We start from the raw sequence: 23,642 nt of genomic DNA, 5'->3' as shown, positions 1-23,642 counted from the left end.
CTTCGAGAGACGTTAAGCTACATGAAATGATCTTAACGTCAGCTCAAATACATAGCGTGGCTATTGAATCAGTAGCCGATACAATATTCGAGCCTGTTGAGGACATAGTCTTTACTAAACAGGCAGGGCCTTCCCTCCTACTTAACTCTCCTTCAACAGGGGTTATTGCAGAATTGAGTCCAGCCAACAAGAGTTTGTTTCAATATTGTGAGATTCCTCGCCGCCTATACTCTAATGAGATCCCAACTCACAAACTTAGTTGTAGAGAGGGCTTCGTATTCGATAAGCACTTTTGGGAAAGATGCACACAGGGTACCCGAAATTCTCATCCGCATGGCTCTTTCTGACAAAACACCCTCGTCTACAGCTGTACTGAGGTCCTCTCTTGCTCTAGCGTCGTTCCATCGTGATGAGGCACTCGTTTCAACGGCAAAATCCAAGGTCGCTGCACTGAGGGCCTTGGCTGAGTCGACACAAGGTTTCATTGGCGTAAGCGACTCAGCTTGCCATATCGGCGCTGGTATTTTGTTGAGCTCTCTAGAGGTATGAATAGTTATTGTACTTTGTCTTGGCAGTATTGACACTTCCATTAGATACAACAGAATTCGACAACGTCGAGCCACTGGCTTTGGTACGCCTGTGGCGCCACTAAAATTGTTAAAACAGCTGGACTTGATGAGATCAAAACAGATAGAGATTTGACATCACTTACAGGATGGGTTCATTATTTCAACACCATGGCTAAATTCAGCCTGCGTCATTGGCAACCAGACTTTGTCCTTGAAGCTGATAGTTCCACTGACGTCAGGTTCGACACATTTCACCCAGCTGTTTGTTCGAATGGACAGGTATTCACCCGCTTGTACTGTGAACGTTTGAAACTGGTTGACTAATATTGCTTTGTTACAGCCAGCAAATCTTACAGGATTCCCACACGAAATACTGTATTTACTCACTGAAGTGTTTAACTCTGTGACAGTGGCGTCTGATCCACGGCAAAACACAGCAGAATACAGGAATCGACTCCAGACACTCGATTACAAGCTACAGCATTTCGCTGCTTATGGAAGGACTAATATCGACACGAATGACAACCAGCCCGCCTTTAATATGGCAGTTGAGCTATTTCGGTTGTCCACTTTAATATACCTCAGGCGTGCATCCGCCGGGATACTTGAACTGGGTAAGAACTTCAATGACTGGGTTGATCAAGCCTTTGTATTACTTGCCTATCTACCAGTTTGCCAATGGCCGTTTCCGTTATTCATATTTGGTTGCGAGGCACGCGATGATGGAAGGCGGATGATTCTGCTTGATCTCATACAAAGGACCTTCAGGGATGGGCGATACAGAAGCCTAGCACCAATCAAGAGATTGATAGAGATCATGTGGGTGCAGCAGGATCTGTTGGATGATGACTTGGATTATGTTCGCAAACTTGGTGTTATTTTGAGCTCTACTCAGAAATCTGTTCCAGCATTTCTATAGCAAATGTAGCCATCTTCAAAGCAAGTGTGTAGAAACACGCCACCATGCATTTCTAATCTCACAAATCACATATTTCAAGTGCTCACAGTGAGCTTCCCCGCTTGTATACCAGGGAAACATACGGTAAGCAATTAATAATGACCCGAAATTGATGTCGTAGCCCGACTTTCTACGCTACATCATGGTTGGCGTGATTGAGTTTCAGCTAAGCTTGTGGAACTATCTAGCCGCATACTTGAAAATTCGAAGAGTAAGCAGGTCTGGCAACTTTTTGCGAGATACCCCACTACTAAATCTCCAATCATGGCATTTTGTGGGGCACCAGAGACAACAAGAAGTATCGAAATTACCAAGCAATATCTTGACCCAATAATCGGGACAACATATAAGAAGATGAGAATGCTCTTGTTCAATAGGCAATTCACTTTCAACGACAACCTCTTCTGATCAACACTCTATCAGCATCACACTATACTTACTTCTCCGATTTATCTACTGATTCTCTGTCCACTTCTTAAGATGCCTTCGTACTTGATTACCGGAACTTCCCGAGGACTCGGTGTAAGTGATAGATACCCTTATATATACTTATTCAAATATTAATAACAAGATCCAAGTTCGAATTCGTCCGCCAGCTGTCTGCTGATCCAAGCAACACCGTTATTGGATTTGTTCGCAATAAACAAGCTACTGAAGAAAAGATTGAACGAGAACTACCTGGTAGATCCAATATTCATACAATTCAAGGAGATATTCAGAACTATGAATCTGTCAAGGTAAGCCCCCGCCTCCAAGCCAATTCCAAAACACCACTCTAACAAGTCTGATCAGAACCTGATTGATGAGACGGCCAAGATCACAGGCGGCAGTCTCGACTACGTCATTGCTAATGCTGCTTTCCAGTCTGATTGGTCTGGCCATAATCCAATTGGAGCGTTGTAAGTCATGACACCAACTCCCTCGAGATGTTCTAGGACTAACAGACCAGGGGCTCGGAGCCGGAGAAACTGGAGGAAGACTTGCTCGAGTCTTACAAGATCAACACAGTTGGAAATGTTCATCTATTTAACTTGGCCCTGCCACTGATCCGGAAAGGACAAGCCAAGAAGATGATTGGAATCTCGAGTGGTATGGCAGATCCTGACTTTATCACTCAATTTTCGATCGTCGACGGTGCACCTTACTCAATGAGCAAAGGCGCCCTGAACATTGCGATTGCCAAGTTTGACGCTCAGTACAGGAAAGAGGGGATCTTGTTCATGGGAATTTCACCCGGACTCGTTGCCACCAAAGACATGTCAAACGGTTCGTCTCTTATTTTTTCCTCTTCTTTCAATCAGCATTACTAACCCTTGCATAGTCACAGAAGAGGAGCTGAAGGGTTTCGCCGCCATGGTTTCGGCATTCCAGGTCTACGCACCACATTTCACTGGACCAATCAGTCCCGAAGAGTCTGTCAAGCATGTGCTCTCCGTTGTGGCTAAAGCCAGTATCGAGTCCGGTAGCGGTGGCTCGTTCGTCTCTCACTTTGGAAATAAGCAGTGGCTGTAAAAGATGAGTTATGGCATGGGTATGGAGGTTGTAGGTTTACAATACTTGAGGGTACATGAAATCATACTATGGCAATTTGAGTGAAATCCTATATCCTAGGTACTGGTAATATTGTTTGATTGTGTTTACTGAGAACATGGTCCTCGTGCTTTCAATACCTAATAAGTGTGGGTATGTGCTATTTATGAGCTTATGGGAGAAATGGTGGTTTCTTGGTTAAGGAGACCCATGTTGTTGTAGCTAACTAAGGAACAAACTAACAATCAAACAAGTGAAACTCCGCCCACCTCTTGCCGTCAAAAGTCGGACACACCACCCGTCATTGCGTGTAGGATCCTAATCAAAAGGGGTGAGTCCGATAGGGCCGTCAATCTGGAAGCTCACAGGCTTGACCTGGGTGCAGATCTCGTCAGCCGGGCCGCTGCCCTGGCCGTTGTCGCATGTGGTGCGGATATCAGCGCCACCTCGAAGGTCGGCATGACTGGGACTTGTTAGTGGAAGATTAGGAGAACCTATTGGAGCTACTTACGAATCTCCCACATCATGGTACACCATGACATGGAACTTTGTATCCCTCTGGCCCTCCCAAAGGGTGAAGCTATAGTTGGAGCCGGCACAGGGTAGGAGGTATTCGGGCATGGGGAAACCAAGATCCTTGGCGGAGCACTTGAGGTTGTCGGCATCATCTCCGTTGACGACCAAAGAGACACTCGGGATCTTGTGACCAGCGGGGCTTTCAATGCTGTGAACAGACAGCTTGGAGACGGTAACCTGTTCCTTGGCGGCGAGGGCGCCAGCGGCGAGGGTGACGGCGGTGAAGACTGAGGTACGCATATTGTGTTGTTTGAAAAGGCAGATTTTTGTAGGTGTGATGTTGGTGTGAAAGTGTTGATGTTTTTGACCAAGAGAGCGAGACTTGATGTTCTTTATATACCCAAACATTGGACTATCATGTTATGAGGTTACGATCCTTCACAACATCAAGAATAAGGCGAAGTCAAAGCACTGTGAGTTTAACCAATAGTATTAGATTCTCCTGTATGACCCGCTTTCTTCCAATACCCCAGCTTAGAAACATGGATCATGGTCAAGACATACATATTGTGTTCATTACGGTTAGACTTACGATATTAGGCAATCGCCGGCTTACAGGATTGATATCCAGTTACCCAAACCGGTGAAGTGACAAAATATATAAAGAAGTTATACAACAAAATTCACGAATTTGAGAGCTCAGATATGCATAACTTAATCGGTTTCCATCTCTCACTATACGGTCTACGGTTTATCACTTTAGCTTCAACTATAATATACGAAATCAGTATCCGAATACTCTAGCTGCTATATTTTGTCTTACGCCAGTATATCGTTACGTTATGGACACTTCTCGGTTGAAGGATGAGGCGCAGCGAAGGCTGAGCGACCTTACCGACTTCAATCATCTTACGTGGCCCATTTGGAGGCATGTCAGCAATCGGACGTTTCTGGACTGCCAGGCGTATTCGAAGTTGCTCGTGCATGCAAAAAGCATGTTACTTTTTGTTGTTAGAAATAGAGCAAGTTCAACTGCCCGAGCCTGCTGAGCAATACTTCCATTCAAACTCTTTCCGGTTTCTACACATAGTATATCTTATATAATATCATATCGTACAGTCCAGACAGTCTGAGAAGGAATATATTGTCGTGTCCGTTTACATTTAGACGGCAAGGATCAAAGCTCCACCTCGAGGCCCATTCGTACACAGGCCATGTGGGCAGCTCGGACTTTTTTCCTCGGACTTTTATGACAGGGTTACGGTTACGTATGTATTTTGTATCTCAAGATGCAGAACCAATTTGTTAGTCTTCTTCTACCTTGATAGATGAAAGCGTCTTTATTGCATTTCGTCTGTTCCAGGGATAGGGGAAGGTTTAGCCTTGCAGGGTTATATGGGGAAACGTTAATATAGATCAGCGCGTTCATACATACATACATAACCCTGGTTCTAGCAAACATTAAGAACTTTAGTATTTTAGCCTATATGAACTCGGGCCGGCATTTAGAGTGAGTTACAGTCCGGTTAGTCAGCGTGACAACTGCGATTACAATTCGCGTCTCACAAATGAGTCCTAGAACGCGTCTGGGGCTGTTGAGGTTAAAGATGGACTGCATTTGATGGCATATAGATAGTCCGATCCGTCTGTCAGATAGCTTAGATGTACGCGTCAGGTCAGTAGCTAGAACTTCATCCTTACATCAATCTCATCACCTTATATTTTAACAAGGACAGCCATGTGAGCTTGTCTCAGTCACTATTCCGCAACATTTAACATCATGTCACCATAGTTGATGTGGGTGTTCCTCGAAGTTTAATGATCAATGGTAGCAGCCTCGTCACGAAAGATAGGGCTCTTAGAGCAAATCATGGTATCATAGTACTTATTCTTTTCGTATATAGTGTATCGATAAAGGGCATATATAAACTTTCATAGCGTTGTATTGGTATTCAACTGCCACAAGATTGTATGCTGATCATCTCCACATTCGTTACAACTGCAACATCATTATGCGACACTATAATTTGCGCAACTCTAGGTTTTCGTATTTATTTCCTGTCAGCCCCTGAGCCAGAGTCCATAAGATGTCTTGTATTAATCTATCAAATACATTCTTCGTCCTTTATCTTTTGGCGTGATATTCCTTCTTTCAGCCTTTTATGTCGTGTCATTCCCGTCAAGATGCGGCTCTCGATCTTTTTCTCGGTAGTGTCAGTCTTATCTGATCCAGTCCTGGGCTCGTGAGTGACCAATTATATCTCTCATACGTCTTGTTAATGTCGATAGCTTAATTCCGCCGGGTTTCATTGGCAATGAACAATCTCACAATCCCTTCATCGGCAAACGCGACACAACGTCTACCGAATACGACTATGTAGTTGTTGGTTCAGGTGCAGGAGGAGGCCCTGTCGCAGCTAACCTTGCTATTGCAGGTTACAAAGTCCTCTTGATTGATGCTGGTGGTGACTCTGGCGATGACCTGGTCGAGAAAGTCCCAGCTTTGAACCTCCTATCGACCGAATTCGAAAAGACGCGATGGAACTACTTTGTCAACCACTATCCCGACGTTGAACAGCAGAAACGAGATTCGAAGATGACTTACGAGAAGTCTGATGGTAGTTTGTATGTTGGACTTGACCCACCTAAGGATGCTAAGCCACTGGGTATCTTGTATCCTCGCGCTGGAACTCTTGGTGGATGCACACGACACAATGCTCTTATCACTGTTGGTGCGCATGATAGCGATTGGAGTTATATCGCTGCTCTCACTGGCGATGACTCATGGAACCCGAGCAACATGAAGTCGTATTTCAAGAAACTTGAGAAGAATATGTACCTGCCCAGCAGCATTGTCGGTCATGGCTTCAAAGGCTGGCTCGGCACATCTTTGACTTCGCTCACCTTGGTCTTGGAAGATCTGAAGTTCCTCTCTCTGGTCATTTCAGCTGCCTCGGCTACTGGCAAGAGTCTGGTAGGATTTCTTGTTCACACAATTGGCGGACTTGGCCAGATCTTGCTTCGTGATATCAACGCTCCAGGCCAGACAAGCAAGACTGGCCTTTATCAGGTTCCGCTCTCCATGACTAACTCAGTTCGAGGCGGACCTCGCGATTTAATTCTTGATACGGCCAATGCTGTGAACAAGGATGGTTCTCGCAAGTATCATCTTGATATCAAGCTCGATACTCTTGTTAGTTAAACAATACTAAAAACACGTTGAATTATTACTTACTTTCTCCCAGGTATCCAAGATCCGCTTCGACAAGAGTGGTTCCAAGCCTCGTGCCGTTGGCGTTGACTACCTTGAAGGCTCCAGTCTATACAACGCTGATCCTCGCTCTATATCCACAAAGCCCAGCGACTCTGGTAGCGTCAACGCCAAACGCGAAGTGATTATCTCTGCCGGTAGCTTCAACACGCCTCAACTTCTCAAGCTCAGTGGCATCGGACCTAAGAAGGAACTCGAGTCTTTCGATATTCCTGTTTTGGTTGATCTTCCTGGTGTCGGAACCAATCTTCAAGATCGTTACGAAGCAACAGTGGTTGGCAAGACTGCCACGGATTTTGTAATCACATCCAAATGTACTTTCATGCGGACGGATTCTGATCCTTGCCTGGAAGATTGGGAAACTGGTCTGGGACCTATTAGCAAGAGAGTATACGCCACCAATGGTATTGCACTGGCAGCTGTTATTAAGTCCTCAGTCGCTGAGAATGAACCCGATCTTTTGATCTCTGGCGCGCCCGCTAAGTTCACAGGGTACTTCCCCGGCTACGCCTATGACTCGCTTGCAGATGCTCGACACTGGGCATGGATTATTCTCAAGGCTCACAGCCGCAATAATGCTGGAACTGTCACACTGAAGTCGAAGGACCCGAGAGATATGCCGGCAATCAACTTCAACTACTACGGTACCGGAGTTAACGAGAACGGAGAAGGTGATAAGGATCTGCAAGCAACATATGAGGGATTTCAGTTTGCTCGCAAAGCATTCGACAGCCTCATTCCCCTTGATGGAGACTTTGATGAAGTCTGGCCTGGCAACAATGTGACACAGAAGGAAGATGCAAAGCAATTTCTCATGGATGAGGCATGGGGTCACCACGCCTCTTGCACATGCCCCATTGGGTCAGAGGATGACCCCATGGCTGTTCTCGACTCTGAATTCAAGGTTCGTGGTACCGAGGGCCTTCGAGTCGTTGATGCAAGTGTCTTTCCCAAGATTCCTGGATTTTACATCGCGTTGCCTCTCTACATGGTTGCTGAGAAGGCCAGTGATGTGATTATCAAGGCAGCCGAATCACCCTAGCTTTTTTGTATATGTTCGTCGCGGAGTAGTTATTAGCGATCGAATATTATATAGTATTCTACGATAATTGTTAGATCTAATAATCAGGAGTTGATATTAAGATTAAAGTAACTACATTATATAAGCCATTGGTCATTATAAGCTAAATTATATAAAAGTACGATCTTTCACGATGTAACAGACTAAGTGCCTCCCCTTATCTATCAAGTTCAGTGAGATTCTAGATAATAGATAAAATATAACTTGGTTTGACTGAATGTTAGATAGGCCGGGGGTTGTTCATAATGACGTCAACCTGATATCAGATTCAACACGTGTCGAATAGATATCTATTCAGCACTCTGTGAAACAATGGCAATTATTACTTTTCACAAAGAGAAATATTGCATTGATGGATTAATGATTTGATCTCTGTTAAATAATTTCCACGATCTATCATATACCCAATCCTCATTCTCCAGCACAGCCAGTACCCAACTATCATTTTTTTGTTGACTTTTGCAGTCATCATGTCAGAAAATACTATAGGAAAGGTCAGCAAATTGTTCTTCTGATGTGGTACACAGCTAATAGATTCTTCCAGGTTGGAATGGTTGGAACAGGCAGCATGGGCTCCATGATGTCTCTCCTATTTGCAGAGAAAGGTTGCCATGTTTACTATTTTGATATTAGTGCGTGAAAAGCATACAATTTAGTTTCCCTCTACTAAGCTTATCTGTTATAGGCGAGAATAATACGAGAGCCACGGAAAAGATAATGAAAGGCGTTGACGAAGAAAGTCGGATTCATCGTCAAGAAAGCTACGCCCAACTATGCGAAGAGGTCAGGTCTGATAATCACCCAAGAGTCATTGTCTTCAGTATCCCACACGGTAGTCCTGGCGACCAGTGCGTCAAGGAGCTTCGGCCATACATGGACAGAGGGGATATCATTCTGGACTGTTCCAATGAACATTATATCAATACAGAGCGACGACAGATAGAGCTTGCAGTGGATAACATCTACTATGTTGGGTGCGGCGTCTCGGGCGGTTATCAAAGTGCGCGGACTGGACCGTCCATGTCACCAGGAGGAGATCCGAAAGCATTAGAAATCATCATGCCATTGCTGAGATCTGTTGCAGCTAGTAATGGCGACGGAAAACCACGTACCAGCCCTATAGGTTTTGGAGGCTCCGGTCATTATGCGAAGATGATTCACAACGGCATCGAACAAGGAATGATGTCAGTCATCTCCGAGGTCTGGTACATTCTCACGAAAGGTATAAAACTCAGCTGTGATGAAGCCACAGACATCTTTACACAGTGGAACAAATCCGATGAGCTCTACAACACGTTTCTCATCTACATAGCCGTCGACATCAACAGAACTCGAGACTCGCAAGGAGAACATGTCGCGGGACACGTTCAAGACAAGGCTACTCAAGACGTCCACAACACGGAAGGGACGGGTGCATGGTCGTGTGAGGAAGCAGTCAGACTACATGTCCCTGCATCGAACATTGTTAGTGCACACCTCTTCAGATGCACGTCAGCAGAACTGAGAAAGCGAGTTGCCGAAGCAGAAGCTTCGGGATGTCCGATACAGCCGACAACCATCAAGGTCAACTCCAGGGATGACTTTATTGAAGATCTTCGCAAAGCTACTTATTTTTGTCTCTTGATGTGTTTCGTACAAGGACTGCAAGTTATCCGAGAGATGGATCAGCAAAGAGAATGGCATATCGACTACCCGGAGCTACTACGCGTCTGGAGCTCCGGTACTGTCATTCAAGCAGGTGGTATCATAAATCTGTTGAGAAAGGTTTACGGTCAATCCACGACGAAGGAGAACTTGCTTTCAAACCATGAACTTTTAAATCAGCTGGCGGGTCTTTTGCCTTCTGTCAAACGATCTGTCATTGCAACGTTGGAAGCAGACATGGTTGTTGCGGCTATAAGCCAAAGCTTGGAATACTACAAGTACTCAACATCAGTCCAGCTACCAACACAATTAACAGAGTCGGAGCTAGACCATTTTGGCAAGCACAAGTTTGATCTCAAGAAGGAAGACAAGGGCGAGGTGGTCAAGTGAGAACCTTTTTGGATTGAAGATTGAGCGAGGACAATGCGTCAATCCTCGGCAGTAATGAAGTCGCGAAGGCGAGATGTCGAGATGGAATAAACTAGGATAATTGTATTGCTCGGAGTTAAAGTCGATGTTCGAGTTTACGAATCACCCCTGACTTATCACGTACCGGGCCGTAATCGGCATGTCTCTGCCGATGAAGTTATTCACATCTTATTCCCGCTTCACTCGTCTTCAACGTCGGTGTCGCGACGCGTAGAAATGGAACCAACACGAAACGAGCACTGATCATCCATCAGTCTCCACAAATACGAATTGTCAGGAAGAAAAAAAGTGTCCAACTAACCGATAATGACGTAAAATAAAACGGCCAAAGGTCCTCGTTGACCGAGTTTCGCTTGCCACCGCCATCACCCATGTCTAAACTTTGTTTGTATGAGCCTGTCGCCGATGACGGTACCGGTACAGTCAGAAACCTGAATTACCTACATAAAAACACTTCAAGACCCTCACACGATTTTATTTTTGGTGTTTCTTCCTAATCAAGTGGATTCTCGATCATCTGATAATGGAGAAATCTGAAGATTTGCATAATCCCGCTAGGGAAGATCAAACGCGTCACTCTACGTCTTCATCGGGAAATAATACCAGTGATGAAGAGTCTTCGATATCGTCACAGTCACATCCATCTCGTTCGCCAACAAATCGCAACAATCGAGCCAACTCGGACACTTACTCTCTGGGCGACAATGGGTGGGAGAGCATCAGGGCACCTGCCAATGGCATGTCCATGACGAGAACTATTTCTCGAAGAGAATCAGCTTTGTCTCGAATCCGATCCAGGCCAGTCCCGCAATTCACTCACCCTCTGGCTCATGTCAAGACAACAGAGGACCAGATCGTCGACTTTGACGGGCCTGATGATCCCTATCGCCCAATAAATTGGCCTATGAAGAAAAAGATTATCACTACCATGCTGTATGGATGCGTCACAATGAGTGCAACTTGGGCATCATCGTCCTACTCGTCAGGAACACGACAAGTCGCAGAACAATTTAATATTGGCACGCAGACTGCTACACTAGGAACGACCCTTTTCCTCGTCGGTTTTGGCATTGGACCTCTTCTTTGGGCTCCTTTGTCAGAGGTTTACGGAAGAAGACAGGCCGTTCTCATCCCCATGTTTATTGCGATGTGCTTCAGTTTCGGCTCAGCAGTCGCAAAAGATGTCCAAACTCTTATGATAACTCGTTTTTTCTGTGCTTTCTTTTGTTCCGCGCCTGTGACAAATACTGATTAGTGACGTCCACCTTGCGAACTATCTACATCATACTAACCTTGATTCAGGTGGTGTTTTGGGAGATCTGTACGCCCCGACTGAGCGAGGTATAGCCATGGCTGGATGTAAGTTTTATCAAGAAATTAATGAAATACATGCTAACTTGTACAGATGCTATGGCTGTAGTTGGAGGTCCTGTCCTAGGTATGTCATTTCATAAGTATTAAGCGTGAACGGTTACATAACTCTATCATGCCCCCTCCATCAAGTCAACATGAAATAGAGTCCATATCTACTTCTTATCGCATAGAATCTTCCTCGTCGATGGTTCTTCAACTCATATCTTCCAACAATTGGCAGAATGAAGCTAATTCCGATTTCTACAGGTCCCATTGTATCGGCTGCTCTCGTGCAAGACCCAAGCCTGGGCTGGAGATGGACAGAATATGTCACAGCCTTCATACAGATCTTCTTCTTGATATTGGCAGTCATCTTCGTAGATGAGTCTTATCCACCCAAGCTCCTGATCTACAAGGCTCGAAGACTACGACATGAGACTGGAAACTGGGCACTCCACGCCAAGTTCGAAGAGTGGGATGTTAGTATAGCAGAGCTTTCTCGAAAGTTTCTCGTACGCCCAATCCAACTTATCTGTACACCCATCTGTTTTCTCGTGGCTCTATACGCCAGCTTCTGCTATGGTATTCTGTACATGCAACTTGGCGCCATTCCCATCATCTTCAGGGAGATCAGAGGCTGGGGCACGTTTGTGTCTTCTCTTCCTTTCATCTGCATTCTTCTCGGAGCCATACTCGGCTGCTCAGCCAACGTCTACAACCAACTTCTTTACAACAAAGCTTATCATGCCGCCGGAAATAGAGCTGTACCTGAAAAGCGCCTACCGCCAATGATGGTCGGCTCAGTTATATTCAGCGGTGGACAATTTATCATCGCCTGGACAGGTGGGAACACCAGCATTCACTGGATTGTTCCTTGCATTGGTCTAGTCCTGCTTGGAACAGGGTTTTTTACTATTTTTCAAGCAGCACTCAACTACCTTGTTGATACATTCACCATGTACGCCGCCTCTGCTATCGCAGCGAATACATTCCTGAGATCGATGTTCGCGGCTGCGTTTCCGTTGGTCGTAGGGCCGCTCTACCATAATATTGGCGTAGGACCCGGGTCGAGTATTACTGGTGGTTTTGCGGCGTTGTTAATACCAGTTCCATTTATCTTTTATACTTATGGAAAGAGAATCAGGGCGCGGTCGAAGTGGTCAAAGGCATCGGTGTACGACTAAGGTGGTACGAATCAACAGACAGAATTAATAATGTATATAGAAAAGTCTAAGAATGCAAAACGCCTTGAACTCTATGCTAGTAGTCATGTTTGGAGCCTCTAAACACCGTTGTCTATTTGTTTGCAATCTGTTTGTTCCACAGTTGCTTGTATCTTCCTTCAATTGCGATCAACTCGGCGTGTGTTCCTGACTCAACAACCTTTCCATCATGAATGACGAGAATCTTGTCCGCACTGACAATTGTCGATAGTCGATGCGCAATAATAAATGTCGATCTCTCGCGTTTCAACTCATCAAGAGCACCTTGAATGCTGGACTCGGTGTTTGTGTCGATGGCACTGGTTGCCTCATCCAAGATAAGAATAGGAGGGTTCTTCAAAAACACTCGAGCGATTGCCAATCGCTGGATCTCGCCTCCTGATAGCTTGACGCCCTGCTCTCCAACCTCGGTGTTGTACCCGTCGACAAAGCTAAGAATTTTATCGTGGATAGCGGCTGCCCGGCAAGCATCGTAGATCTCTTCGTCTGTAGCTGAAGGTCGGGCGTAGCGCATATTCTCGAGGACTGATGCGTTAAATAACAGGGGATCCTGAGGGACAACTCCGAGGGCGTCCCTCAACGAGCTGAGAGTGATATCACGAATGTCGTGGCCATCAATAGTGATAGAACCTTGGTTGATATCGTAGAAGCGGAGAAGAAGCTTCATGATAGATGACTTGCCAGCTCCTGTCTCTCCAACAAGTGCCACAGTCTGTCCCTGCTCGACTGATAGGGAAAGATCTTGGATGGTTGTCTTGCGAGGATCGTAGGAGAAAGACACATTCTTGAATTCAACACGACCGTGGACCTTCTCCAGTTCCTTGGCCCCTTCCTTATCGGTGATGCTTGGCTTTGTCTGCAGCAGGTAGAGAAGACGCTCGGCATCGACCAGATCCGACATGAGATAACGATACTGATGAGACAGGAACTTGAGAGGCCAAATCAAGTACTCCCAGTACTGGATGAAAAAGACAAAATCACCTGGTGAGGAACCTCCCTGGAAAACGTCGTAAATGACAAGACTGGCCAAAATGAAGAAAGTACAGGGTACGATGGCGTTCAGCAAAGCTTGAATACAAGCGTCTCGTCTCTCCCAGGCCTTGGCAGCGTTCAATTGCTTGTCGACTGCACCGCCGAAACGGCGCCTCTCAAACCCAAACATGTTGAAATAAGTCACGGTCTGCCAGCCTTGAACAGCTTGATGCATGACACGGACTTCTTCTCGCTTGGACTTGGAAGACTCTCTTCGGTTGTCCAAGTTCCAGCTTGTGGCGTATACTTCAAAGGTTATAAAAGTGGTGGCCGCGGCAGCCATTGCCAGAGCGACGTAGCTGTTAAACTTCCAGTACAAGAAGATGAAAGCAATCATCAAGTCGACGAATGTTGGTAGAAGCTCGATGAGGAGTGTATCCAGTACATTTGTCAAAGCTTCGCCTTGCTCAATGGCTTTCATGACCTCGGCAGAATCACGTTCGGAGTGAAACTCCATGGGCAAAGAAAGAACATGGTTGAAAGCAGCATTTGTAAGTGATCGGTAGGAGAACTGCTTGATCGGAATCTTGGTCAGGTCCACAATGAAACCGATAAGAATATCGTGAGACAACATGCTCAGTCCAAGCCAGACGAACAATGCCTGGAACGGGTTCTCCTTTGCCAGTAACTGATCTGCCACGATACCGAGTTGACGGGGCACCAAGACGTTGAAAGCTCGAGTAGCAACAATACAAGTAAGGCAGAGCAAGATACAAAGTTGAACCTTGCGATCCTTCTTGGGAACTAAGAAGGGAACAAAGATGGAAAAGTCGGCGAGATATCCCCACCAGCCACCTTTTTCGTTGAGTCGTTTTGCACGCTCGCGCTTAATGTCGATAACATCGTCGTCTTCTTCGCTGCCCTGAGTGAAGGTGTCGCTGTTATAATCTGTGTCTCTGGGTGGCTGAGTCCCGTAGCTGGTGTACTCTGAGGCGCCGCTTGTCTGAAGGAAGGGTTCTGACTCTTCATTGTTGAAAAGTTCAGTGTAGTCATTTCCGCGATAGGTGAGGTAGTAAATTGCGAGGGAAAACAGAGGGAGGGCCCGAACTGCTTGGCTGGCAAGTCGTGTCACAGAAAGAGCAGTGCTGAGATTGCCGAGAGCAGAAAATACTAGCAATGGGATCTCGAAAGTAAGTGTACTAAGCGATGTGCCCAGGATCAACAGCCGGAGTGCATCTTGTTGGATCGAGATAAGTAGCCAAATAGTAATGAGCAAAACGAGATGAACAGTCTGTGCTTCTTTGCTCTGGTCGTTTCGTTCTAGAATTGTGACTACACCCTCGGCCACATAACCGAGAAGTAGTAGACCAATAGCAAGTCGATCAAAAAGACGTGCTGAAGAAGTCTTTGCTGGTTTTGTCCGTCCAACATTGGCGACAGTGTGGAAAAGATAAAAGCCTACAGCAGAGATGGCTGTGGTGTAGTGAAGGGCGTTTGAGGCCTGGAGAATTGACGGCGGCATGTTGGAGAGCCAACAGGCGAAAGATGTGAGAGCTTAAACAAGAGGTATGGTTTAATCAACAGCGAAATTTGAGGACCATGGCAGTTGGTTAAATACTTATCATAGTCAGCCCTATTGTCTTGGAGGCACAAAGATATGTCCCCATTCTCAGGATCATAGTGGCTCAATTATTCGACGCAGCCAATCGGTGAAGTAATGACTCAAATCTCAAGCCCCCCATCGCCACTACCTTTAAACTCTTTCCGGTGTCAAGTTTCGAGGGTATGATTGGTTGTGTCGTACTGAATCAACGCTAAGACCATCCGATCTCCGAGGACTAAGAACGAGAACAAGGACGGATAGTCTACTAATAGTAAACAAGAGACGGGCACGGGATGTTCCAGATTACTTATTTATGTCTGACACTTGGCAGTCATTCTGATATTAAACACCAAAGAGTGACTGCAGCCTGAGTCATACACATTGTACTTTTGCCGTAACACCCATTACGCTTGGCAACAATCCGTAAGACGATACACCCGCTAAAATCTCCAAATTTATAGCAGCCTCAGTGGAGTCGACCAGGCCTGAGTGGTCTGTGACGTGAAATTGGATAGTTAATGATTGATGACTGTCCAAAGACTAGATATGGTATGCTTGACGTGCATTCAACCCCGACAACATCTTAGATGAGCTGACATGATTCGAGTCACCACGTCTCTTTCAATGACAGCCCACCTTCAGTCTTTGTCCTCAATCATTAGACTCCTTGACCTCACCATTCGCCGCCACCAGCAACTCCTCTCTCAACAGCCAAAGAATGGGAAACAACGTACCCGGTCCAACCACAAACCCCAATGCGACAGTAACACCGATCGCTCGAACCCAAGAAATACTGCAAACTCCCACTTTTTCGAGATCCCGAAAATGATAGGCCAACCACAAATACCCTGCCACATAACAGCAAATATAATCGAACTGAATGACGGTCCGCAATCCGACGCTGGGCTCTTGGGGGTAATTAATTAGGTACTGAGGTACAAAGACCTCGAATACAGAGTCATTCATCGATGCGACAGTATACCACCATGTCCCCATGCTTATGAAGCTGCAAGCTCCCATCAAGACTCGAAGCGCGTCACGCTCAGAGTTGAGTTTCCCATTGGACTTGTTCATTCGAGCGAGTACTTTGGTTAATGCAAACATTATACTGCAGCACCAGGCAGGGAACAGCTGCCATATCCAATTCCACCAGTTTCTGCTTTCGAGGGAAACGCTAAAGTAAGATGGGAAATGAGGAAGATAATAACCCAATACGACTGCTGCATAAATAGCTTTACAGGGTTCAACACCGACACGGCCTAAGCTTGGTGTGGTGAGCTTATACGCAGGTGTAAAGACATAAGCCAGGAAGAAGAAGATCGGTGCAGTGCATCCAATGGCGATTATTTGAGAAACGAACAAAAATACAACGGGACTGACCAATAATTAGCGCATACTTTCAGTGGGTTCATGAACTTACTATTTGGAAATAGGAAACGTGTTCCCCGGTCTATAAGACTCAAGCTGAACGACAGCATACATTCCCGCGAAATCGGTCAGAAACACCAACGATTGCCAATACGCTTTCTTATCGACATAGAACTGCAAATTCGCAAACGCAGCTGTGACGACGTTGAAAATTTCATCCAAGATCGGGATACCATAGAAGCCTTTTATGATCGGAACATTAACCCCGGGACCAGTAAAAACAGAAGTTTTCACCATTTCTTCAATGGTAGGACCAATGGGTTCAGCCATTCCAAATGCTCGTGTCATGAGAGCCGTGATGGCGAGGAATGGGAGTGCGTACAAGGCACGTCGGAAGCGATTTTCTGTCGGGAATGCATTTCGGTCTGGCATTTTGACTGGTGATGATGGATTTCGATTGTGGTGATAAAAAACATCGTGAGATGAGTTATTTTGCGTCCACTATATATCGCCTAGACTAGACCGTAGCGGTCCAGTAAGCAATAGTCGTCCCACCAACGGTTCACCAGGGGAAGGATTGGCATCCTCACCTTAATCCCTTCAGTACTTAACTATACCCACGATGAGCCGTGGTGTTTATAAAATAGACAAAGTCGTAACACCAAAGTCACAAATCGTCTTCTATGTCAGTTTCACATCAATGTTTAATGAACGTTAATTTCATGACTTTGTTCCAGCTATATGAAAGCCTTCTGGATTGATGAACGAAGCTGACACAGCAAGATACTTCGATTAGTGACCAATTCTTGGTGAGATCTTCGCAACACAGCTGACAACCATTGTCTCAGCCGCAACACTAGCTGGGTTGCAAATCCAGTCACAACTCAGCAATATCTGCAGGAGGTCGTATCAATAAATGGTGGCTGAAACTGTCATATGTCGGGTTGATGATAGGCTCTAGAATCACACTTGTATGCATGAATAGCACTGTTCAAAGGCCTGGTAAGTGACACGTGTTGCGCCAACTGCTCAAAGGCAACAACCTGAATACTTAAACCGTGATATCTGCACGTATCTTCAACTCAACTTCTGCCTTTGTTGAGTATCTTTGCTTTTCACCAATGAAAAGATGGCGTCAAGTAAAGACCGATCTAAGGATGATGAGATATGCATCCCTCACGACTTCGTCAGGTCCGTTCAAGGCTGGGACGATAGATTCAAGCAACTTCAAGACAACAACGAGTGGTTAGCGCAAATTGACCAGAGACTTTCCGACTCGGAACTGTCTATTCTTCGTCACGCTTTCCTCACAGATGGTCACAACTTCATCTCTTTCTTGACCGAGTACCTCAATGCCGTCAAGTGGCAGGAATTCATTGTCTATGTATGCACCCAGAGAATTAATCATGTCCCAGTTTTGATGCACTTAATCTACGAGGCTTCGCTCCGATCGCGTGGTACAGATATACAAACTTCTGTAGGAACTGAGCCAACAAACCCAGTCTTCAACCACAAGATTGGTAATTTGAAGGATAGCAAACTACTCCACCAAGGTTGCATCGAAGCAATTCGAAACCGATATTGCGAGTCCAGTAACCCGGTTGACGAGAGGTAAGTATACTCGAACTTTTTAGTGTTAACAATCTGATAATGTTTTCTAGTGTGGCATTTTATATCCGACGTTCTTACCTCACAGGCCAATTGAATGGGGCTTCGGGCGAGAATATAGTCGATGAGATCGACAGTTTGAAGCAGCTACATCGAATTGTGGCACAGGAGTAAGGAGCACCCGGGATCTATCTCTTGAATCCAACACTGATTATGATGCTGTTACTAGACGGGATCACTTCGCCGGCCTGACGATCGAAACATCTACGGAAGCAGATGCGCTGATCACGGAACTTGAGGATGACATGAACCAAGTCGATCGCACTCACGTTGATAACATGACATTCGGTTATACCGACACTGTGGCCACAGATGAGCCCACTTTCTTGTCATATTCGCGACGCTGGAATACCATCGGGAAGAACCTTTGTGATCTCGGTTTGCGTGTGGGAGCTGACGTACCCCGATGGCCTACACAACCCAAACAATGGACCATAATCACGGCACTCAAAGCTGTTATCAACAACGAGGGCCCAGGTATCAACGTCATGCTAGCGCGCCTCGAAAAGTATCAAGTTCAGATACAGAAGCAGCAGCAAGTCATCACAGCTCTGCAATTCCGTCATCTTCTAGAGCATCTACCTGCAGGTATTCGTGATCGATGGCTAGCGGGGGCGAGCAGCAAGTCAGATGAAGTCAGCCAAGCTTCACAGTGGGACAGGATGAAAGAAGTTGAGAAGTGGCGAGAATTTTGGTCAGAATCCGTGAGGCAGATCTTCAAGGTCTACAAAGAGAAAGGTTCAGATGCATGGGAAGGCAGTGAAGGTCACGAACCTAGTCCGTTTGCTAACCTTTTGAAGTATTACCTTGGCAAGGCGTTCAAGAAAAACAGTGAACAAGAAGCAGTAAGGTTTCTGGCTGATGAAACTGACATTGGAGAACGGGCGAATAAGCTATACAACACTCTCAGTCAGATCATCCACCAGTATTCGGATTCAAGCTTTGAAGTTAATCGACTCAACTTCAGCCCACTCGATGCGCACATTTTGACAGCTCTAGTCCCAAAGAATGCTAGGCATGGCGGGCGCAATCAGACTCCTATCAAAGATGAGTCCTGGGCACCCCTTGACGAGAAGGCCGAGATCGTTGCATGGAAGAAGGAGTTCCGGAGATACATATGGGAGAAGCCAGCAGACACTCAGATTACAACGAACACTTCCGACAAAGAACTGCTGGATCGCCTTGAAGGCATGTGGAAGTGTCTACTATCGAAGCCCCCATTCTCAGCGCTCTTTCCAAAAGACCTGAACATCTTATCGGCCATTTCCGATGCCGACGCTGGCACAGCTACCGTAACTGCAACATTTCTCCTTGCTAAAAAGCACATCAATTCCTGTAACATGATTCACAACGCCGTGTTGTCGGCATTCTTTGACGCCATCGGGCGTATGTCTTTGATGGCTGCGGGGCGGGGAGTCACGAGCGATCGTGTAAGCCTGAGTGTGGAGAGTTCATTTCTGGCCCATCCAGGAGACGAGGTTCAGGTTACAGGGACTCTGATGCGGGATGAACAGGAGCAAACCTTCTCAACTACGATCCACATGAAGACTGCAAGTGATACTGATGTTGCAAGCGGGTACTTTAAGGCTTATGGAGTTCGAGAGACGAATGGATCAGAAGCTTACGATAGTATGATCTAGTCTAGACTGTCCTAAGGCTAGGCAGTGATTTCTTTGACCTAGGGATTAGAGCACTTCAATTTAGTGACTTTGGTTCAATGCCATGCTTGTATCTACCTATACTATTACATCTGATAGTTCTTATTGCAAGACCGTGTTTCCATGTTGGTGAACTGTCTTTTGGGAGATGCATAGCGCACAATTGAATGACGAAGAGATGGCCACCATTCAAGTTTACCATGTCGAGAAGTTCGCAACCAAGACAGGTCCTCGCAGCCATGGGTTCGACCAGCGCATCGGAGATGTCGTAGAGTCTGAAACAAAAACAGTCATTGTGGAAGAAAGGTACGCGGGGACCCTGTGCCATGCCATGCATCGAGGGCTGCACAGGTGTGCAAGTTGATTCATTCATAACTGTCGTGTATAGATAGTGTCGGCCATACAGAGATTAAACTCCATAGAAAATCGTTGATCCTCAATATCTGTCTTGACGTGAGCCAGTGCCATCACACGAATCAGACCAACAGACGTGCGATGACCAAATCGTCTTCCTCTAACTCAAACTGGCAGAGGCGACACCTTGTATCCGCCATGTAATAGCATGGTGCTTCATCGGGTGAATCCATGGCTATAGAACATTGGGACAAAAAGCGCAGTAACTTTTAACAGAAGGATAGTATTACATTACCTGTCACAGGAGATGGATGTTGTATCAGGCATTAATGACCTACCGCAGATCCTGGTTCAGTTAGTTACAGGGCCTGCGGGGCTTGAGAAGACCCCTAATATTTAGTGCTGTGCCTGCCCGTGGATCGCGCCCGTCCGTCGCGTCGCGACATGACAAGGCATTCGAGCTCGTAAGCCAAAGGGAGCCCAACTTGGAGTGTTATATATATACCACATCTTATGATAGGATGGCACTTATTACCAATGCTGCTGTCATGACATAGCCCAGCACTGATTGACTCATTAAACGTCTCGCATCGTCTTCTTCATCGCCCTTGCTGGTCGAGTCATCCCCATCATCATTACCACTCTCTTCATCTCCATTGCCGCCTTTATCTCCATCATCACCACTAGTCTTGTTGCCTCCATTCCCTGATCCAGTCGAGTTGCGATCATTTTCGGTCGTGTTACCCTTTAAATCCATCGCAAAGTTGGCAGCTGTAAAGGTGACGTTGCCATTCGATAACCACGTCTCAGTCCCAAATTCTATGATACCTAGCCAGGGGTTTTTTGGTAGGTCATTCTGTGTATCAATATGCTTGCCCGCTTGCTCAAGAACGAATTCGAAAAGCGGATAGAAGTCGGCTTCGAAGGAGAGAATGTCTGTGTTGTCTTTGGTAACGGCTGTGAAGACGTGGGTTCCACCTGAGTTGCGACCGTAGAACAATGAACTATTGCGATCAGAAGATGTATCGGGGGCAGTGCGAGAGACACTTACAAATTTGTCTCGCCCAAAGTTACAGTCGATATGATGCTGTTGTTCGCTCGCCCTAGCCACCATGGGTCTCCAACAGATCCAAGCCAGACCATGATCTCAACAGCCGCAACTTGGGGATACAAAGTTCTATTTCGATCATCATCAAGGAAGAAATCCCAAGCCGCATTGGCCTGCACGCCCTTGCTGTTCAATTGAACTTTGTTCTCTGCCCATTTTGAGCTGCTGAAATCTCGGGGTAGTCGACTTGGGTTCCCTGGTGTATAGATCCAATCGGTTGATAGACGTATTGATTCAAGATTGCTTAGGCGGATGGGTAAACTCGGGTGGTTGAAGCGTACGTATGGGAAAGAGTGTACATCTTGGATGTTCTTGTCCCAATTCCACGTTGCATCAAAGGCGGGTGTGCTATTATCGACTTTGAGACAAACAAAGCCACTTTTGGGACTTTTTTTGTTCCATGCGTTGGGGTAATCTACAGGGCATTGATCAGTACATACAGGGTCTTGGGCTGGCGATTGGGTGAACTGACATGACAGGGAGTCGTTCAAACTGCCAAATCTTTGGTTACCGCATACTGTTCCTTTCTGGTCGGTTTGGCCTGATACAGTGTCTGGCAGTACAGCCAATGCACTGCCAATGAGTGCGATTAACCTCATGATACGGAGTACTGTTTGATGGACTGTTTTGGAGGAGGTATCGTTTTAAACAAGGGTTTCATGCAGCAGCTGTGATCTAACTTTGAGGCTGTTGTAAGGACAACCAAACCGCAATCTCAACCGCTTTAGATTGACACTTTAGTTTACAGTGGTTGACAAGTCTCTATATGTTTCTTTGGAAATAAAACTAGTTTTCTTGGTGAGATCAACATACATATTTTGCCATACAAACGCAAGTCTTTGGAGATCTCAGCGCAGCTGACGTGGCTCTGAAAATGGGTCTGTCTACAGTAGGAGAATCCTACGTCATGGACCTTTGGGCTATCGAGGGTGAATCGCGTCAAGTTAGTGGACTCGACCGCTAGATGTACTCTAAAAAAACATTCTACGCGTCGTTGGGATTGTCATTCCCTTGGTCCATATTGCTCTTCATTCCGTCCACTATTGTTAGCCATCGCCAAGTTCCTCATCATTCCTGAAAGCTTACTACGCGTAGAGAGCCATTAAGATCTTGTGATATGCTGTTACATGGCGAAATGATGCTCCTCAATTCCGTGACTGCTGGGGTTGATGGCGCTTCGCGTATCCCCTTTTTCGCATTGGGGGCCTCAGAACCTTGTAAATTGACAGGAACAACACGCCTCGCGTTCTACCTTTCGGTTCCGATACCAGGGCGTGTCGCGTATGGACCATTGTAGAGAATGACGTCGTATGATATCCAGTGGAATGTGGACGGCAAAAGCATTCAGAAGAGGCTGGTTCAATTGCATGTGTTGAGTCTTCAATTTTGGCGAAGCAACCATTGGTTTCCAACTGCATTCTACCCTGAAAGAACCATTGTAACATTTACCAACTCACTAAATGACTCTCGGTATATTATCCAGTTGTATTGCAATAATTACTAAAGACTATTTGAATCTGCAATTCTTTTTCATCAGCCTTGATTGTCAGTTATTACTCGTATTAATTCTTCTTTTCATAATGTAGGGTAACTGAACTGACATGTGGCTCAGGCTGTGGCTGTCACTGTGTCTGTCTGTCTGTTTGTTCCATGTCTGTCAAACACGATTGTCGTCTGTTTGAGGCTGATTGTTCACTTTAATTTCCTAAACGCGTCCGAAACTGGTGAAACATCGGAATGACAGGCATTTGACGCCATCAGACACGTTGATTGCTGTTTGTAGCCATGACTCTGTATCCAACCGTAGCCTATCGGGTCGAGGCGATCCCAACTCCGCAATACTGAGCCTCCAAAGCCTTCAATCCCCTACGATAGCTCAGGAAAGGAATCGCTCGACCCTCGATGACCATGCCTGCTGGGCCTGAACGTCCCTCAGATGGTAGCCCTAATGCTTGATCTATCCGACACCTTTCTCCGACTATCCTACCTGACCTCCCCAAGTCGCTGCCCGAATGCGATGACGAGAGGCAAAGAATAGCAAGACGTGCTGTACCAAGCTCGACCGAAACCGAACCATGAACGATACCGCGATGATGTAACGATAAGGAAAGCGATGTGTCTTTACAACTCGCCTTCGAGCGCAACGCCCTCTTCATCTCTAGGGACGCGCTCAATTGCTAATTGGCCGGGTACATTACCAAGTCGATGCCACGTCGGAGCAAGCAGGCCTTGCTTTTCGCTGGCCCAAACGCGCACAGAGCCGCTGCGACTGGGTCCGGAACATGGAAGCCTGAGAGCCGATGATCAAACCAACAGAAGAAGAAGCTGCCGACATGG

The 23,642-nt window shown here is 46.1% G+C and overlaps 10 protein-coding genes across 10 annotated transcripts; 6 read left to right on the top strand and 4 right to left on the bottom strand.

Moving 5' to 3' along the window:
• Positions 1 to 333: 333 nt before the first annotated feature.
• FPOAC1_005391 (uncharacterized protein) lies at positions 334 to 1,488 on the top strand (the record flags this gene model as incomplete). The annotated part of the gene is made up of 3 exons (XM_044849919.1): positions 334 to 543; positions 594 to 848; positions 910 to 1,488. The coding sequence occupies 3 exons, from the start codon at positions 334 to 336 to the stop codon at positions 1,486 to 1,488; spliced, it is 1,044 nt and encodes a 347-aa protein (XP_044708629.1).
• Positions 1,489 to 2,007: 519 nt separating this feature from the next.
• On the top strand, positions 2,008 to 3,039 carry FPOAC1_005390 (uncharacterized protein; the record flags this gene model as incomplete). Its single annotated transcript, XM_044849918.1, has 5 exons — positions 2,008 to 2,049; positions 2,106 to 2,264; positions 2,320 to 2,426; positions 2,477 to 2,793; positions 2,849 to 3,039. 5 exons carry the CDS (start codon positions 2,008 to 2,010, stop codon positions 3,037 to 3,039), a joined length of 816 nt encoding a protein of 271 aa, XP_044708628.1.
• A 336-nt stretch (positions 3,040 to 3,375) lies between these two features.
• FPOAC1_005389 (uncharacterized protein) lies at positions 3,376 to 3,873 on the bottom strand (the record flags this gene model as incomplete). Its single annotated transcript, XM_044849917.1, has 2 exons — positions 3,376 to 3,520; positions 3,569 to 3,873. The coding sequence occupies 2 exons, from the start codon at positions 3,871 to 3,873 to the stop codon at positions 3,376 to 3,378; spliced, it is 450 nt and encodes a 149-aa protein (XP_044708627.1).
• Positions 3,874 to 5,757: 1,884 nt separating this feature from the next.
• On the top strand, positions 5,758 to 7,886 carry FPOAC1_005388 (uncharacterized protein; the record flags this gene model as incomplete). The annotated part of the gene is made up of 3 exons (XM_044849916.1): positions 5,758 to 5,816; positions 5,863 to 6,766; positions 6,819 to 7,886. 3 exons carry the CDS (start codon positions 5,758 to 5,760, stop codon positions 7,884 to 7,886), a joined length of 2,031 nt encoding a protein of 676 aa, XP_044708626.1.
• A 509-nt stretch (positions 7,887 to 8,395) lies between these two features.
• Positions 8,396 to 9,959, top strand: FPOAC1_005387 (uncharacterized protein; the record flags this gene model as incomplete). The annotated part of the gene is made up of 3 exons (XM_044849915.1): positions 8,396 to 8,419; positions 8,470 to 8,557; positions 8,611 to 9,959. The coding sequence occupies 3 exons, from the start codon at positions 8,396 to 8,398 to the stop codon at positions 9,957 to 9,959; spliced, it is 1,461 nt and encodes a 486-aa protein (XP_044708625.1).
• Positions 9,960 to 10,521: 562 nt separating this feature from the next.
• On the top strand, positions 10,522 to 12,535 carry FPOAC1_005386 (uncharacterized protein; the record flags this gene model as incomplete). The annotated part of the gene is made up of 4 exons (XM_044849914.1): positions 10,522 to 11,203; positions 11,301 to 11,357; positions 11,404 to 11,436; positions 11,619 to 12,535. The coding sequence occupies 4 exons, from the start codon at positions 10,522 to 10,524 to the stop codon at positions 12,533 to 12,535; spliced, it is 1,689 nt and encodes a 562-aa protein (XP_044708624.1).
• A 112-nt stretch (positions 12,536 to 12,647) lies between these two features.
• On the bottom strand, positions 12,648 to 15,068 carry FPOAC1_005385 (uncharacterized protein; the record flags this gene model as incomplete). The annotated part of the gene is made up of 1 exon (XM_044849913.1): positions 12,648 to 15,068. One exon carries the CDS (start codon positions 15,066 to 15,068, stop codon positions 12,648 to 12,650), a length of 2,421 nt encoding a protein of 806 aa, XP_044708623.1.
• Positions 15,069 to 16,252: 1,184 nt separating this feature from the next.
• On the bottom strand, positions 16,253 to 16,949 carry FPOAC1_005384 (uncharacterized protein; the record flags this gene model as incomplete). The annotated part of the gene is made up of 3 exons (XM_044849912.1): positions 16,253 to 16,305; positions 16,358 to 16,524; positions 16,570 to 16,949. 3 exons carry the CDS (start codon positions 16,947 to 16,949, stop codon positions 16,253 to 16,255), a joined length of 600 nt encoding a protein of 199 aa, XP_044708622.1.
• Positions 16,950 to 17,646: 697 nt separating this feature from the next.
• FPOAC1_005383 (uncharacterized protein) lies at positions 17,647 to 19,825 on the top strand (the record flags this gene model as incomplete). The annotated part of the gene is made up of 3 exons (XM_044849911.1): positions 17,647 to 18,128; positions 18,179 to 18,295; positions 18,355 to 19,825. The coding sequence occupies 3 exons, from the start codon at positions 17,647 to 17,649 to the stop codon at positions 19,823 to 19,825; spliced, it is 2,070 nt and encodes a 689-aa protein (XP_044708621.1).
• An 883-nt stretch (positions 19,826 to 20,708) lies between these two features.
• FPOAC1_005382 (uncharacterized protein) lies at positions 20,709 to 21,904 on the bottom strand (the record flags this gene model as incomplete). The annotated part of the gene is made up of 3 exons (XM_044849910.1): positions 20,709 to 21,201; positions 21,249 to 21,720; positions 21,778 to 21,904. The coding sequence occupies 3 exons, from the start codon at positions 21,902 to 21,904 to the stop codon at positions 20,709 to 20,711; spliced, it is 1,092 nt and encodes a 363-aa protein (XP_044708620.1).
• Positions 21,905 to 23,642: the final 1,738 nt, after the last annotated feature.

This window comes from Fusarium poae, chromosome 2 (assembly GCF_019609905.1).
Source record: "Fusarium poae strain DAOMC 252244 chromosome 2, whole genome shotgun sequence".
In the NCBI taxonomy this organism is placed as follows: Eukaryota; Fungi; Ascomycota; class Sordariomycetes; order Hypocreales; family Nectriaceae; genus Fusarium; species Fusarium poae.
Note: the sequence above shows the minus strand (reverse complement) of the source record. Positions and strands in the feature narration are given on the sequence as shown.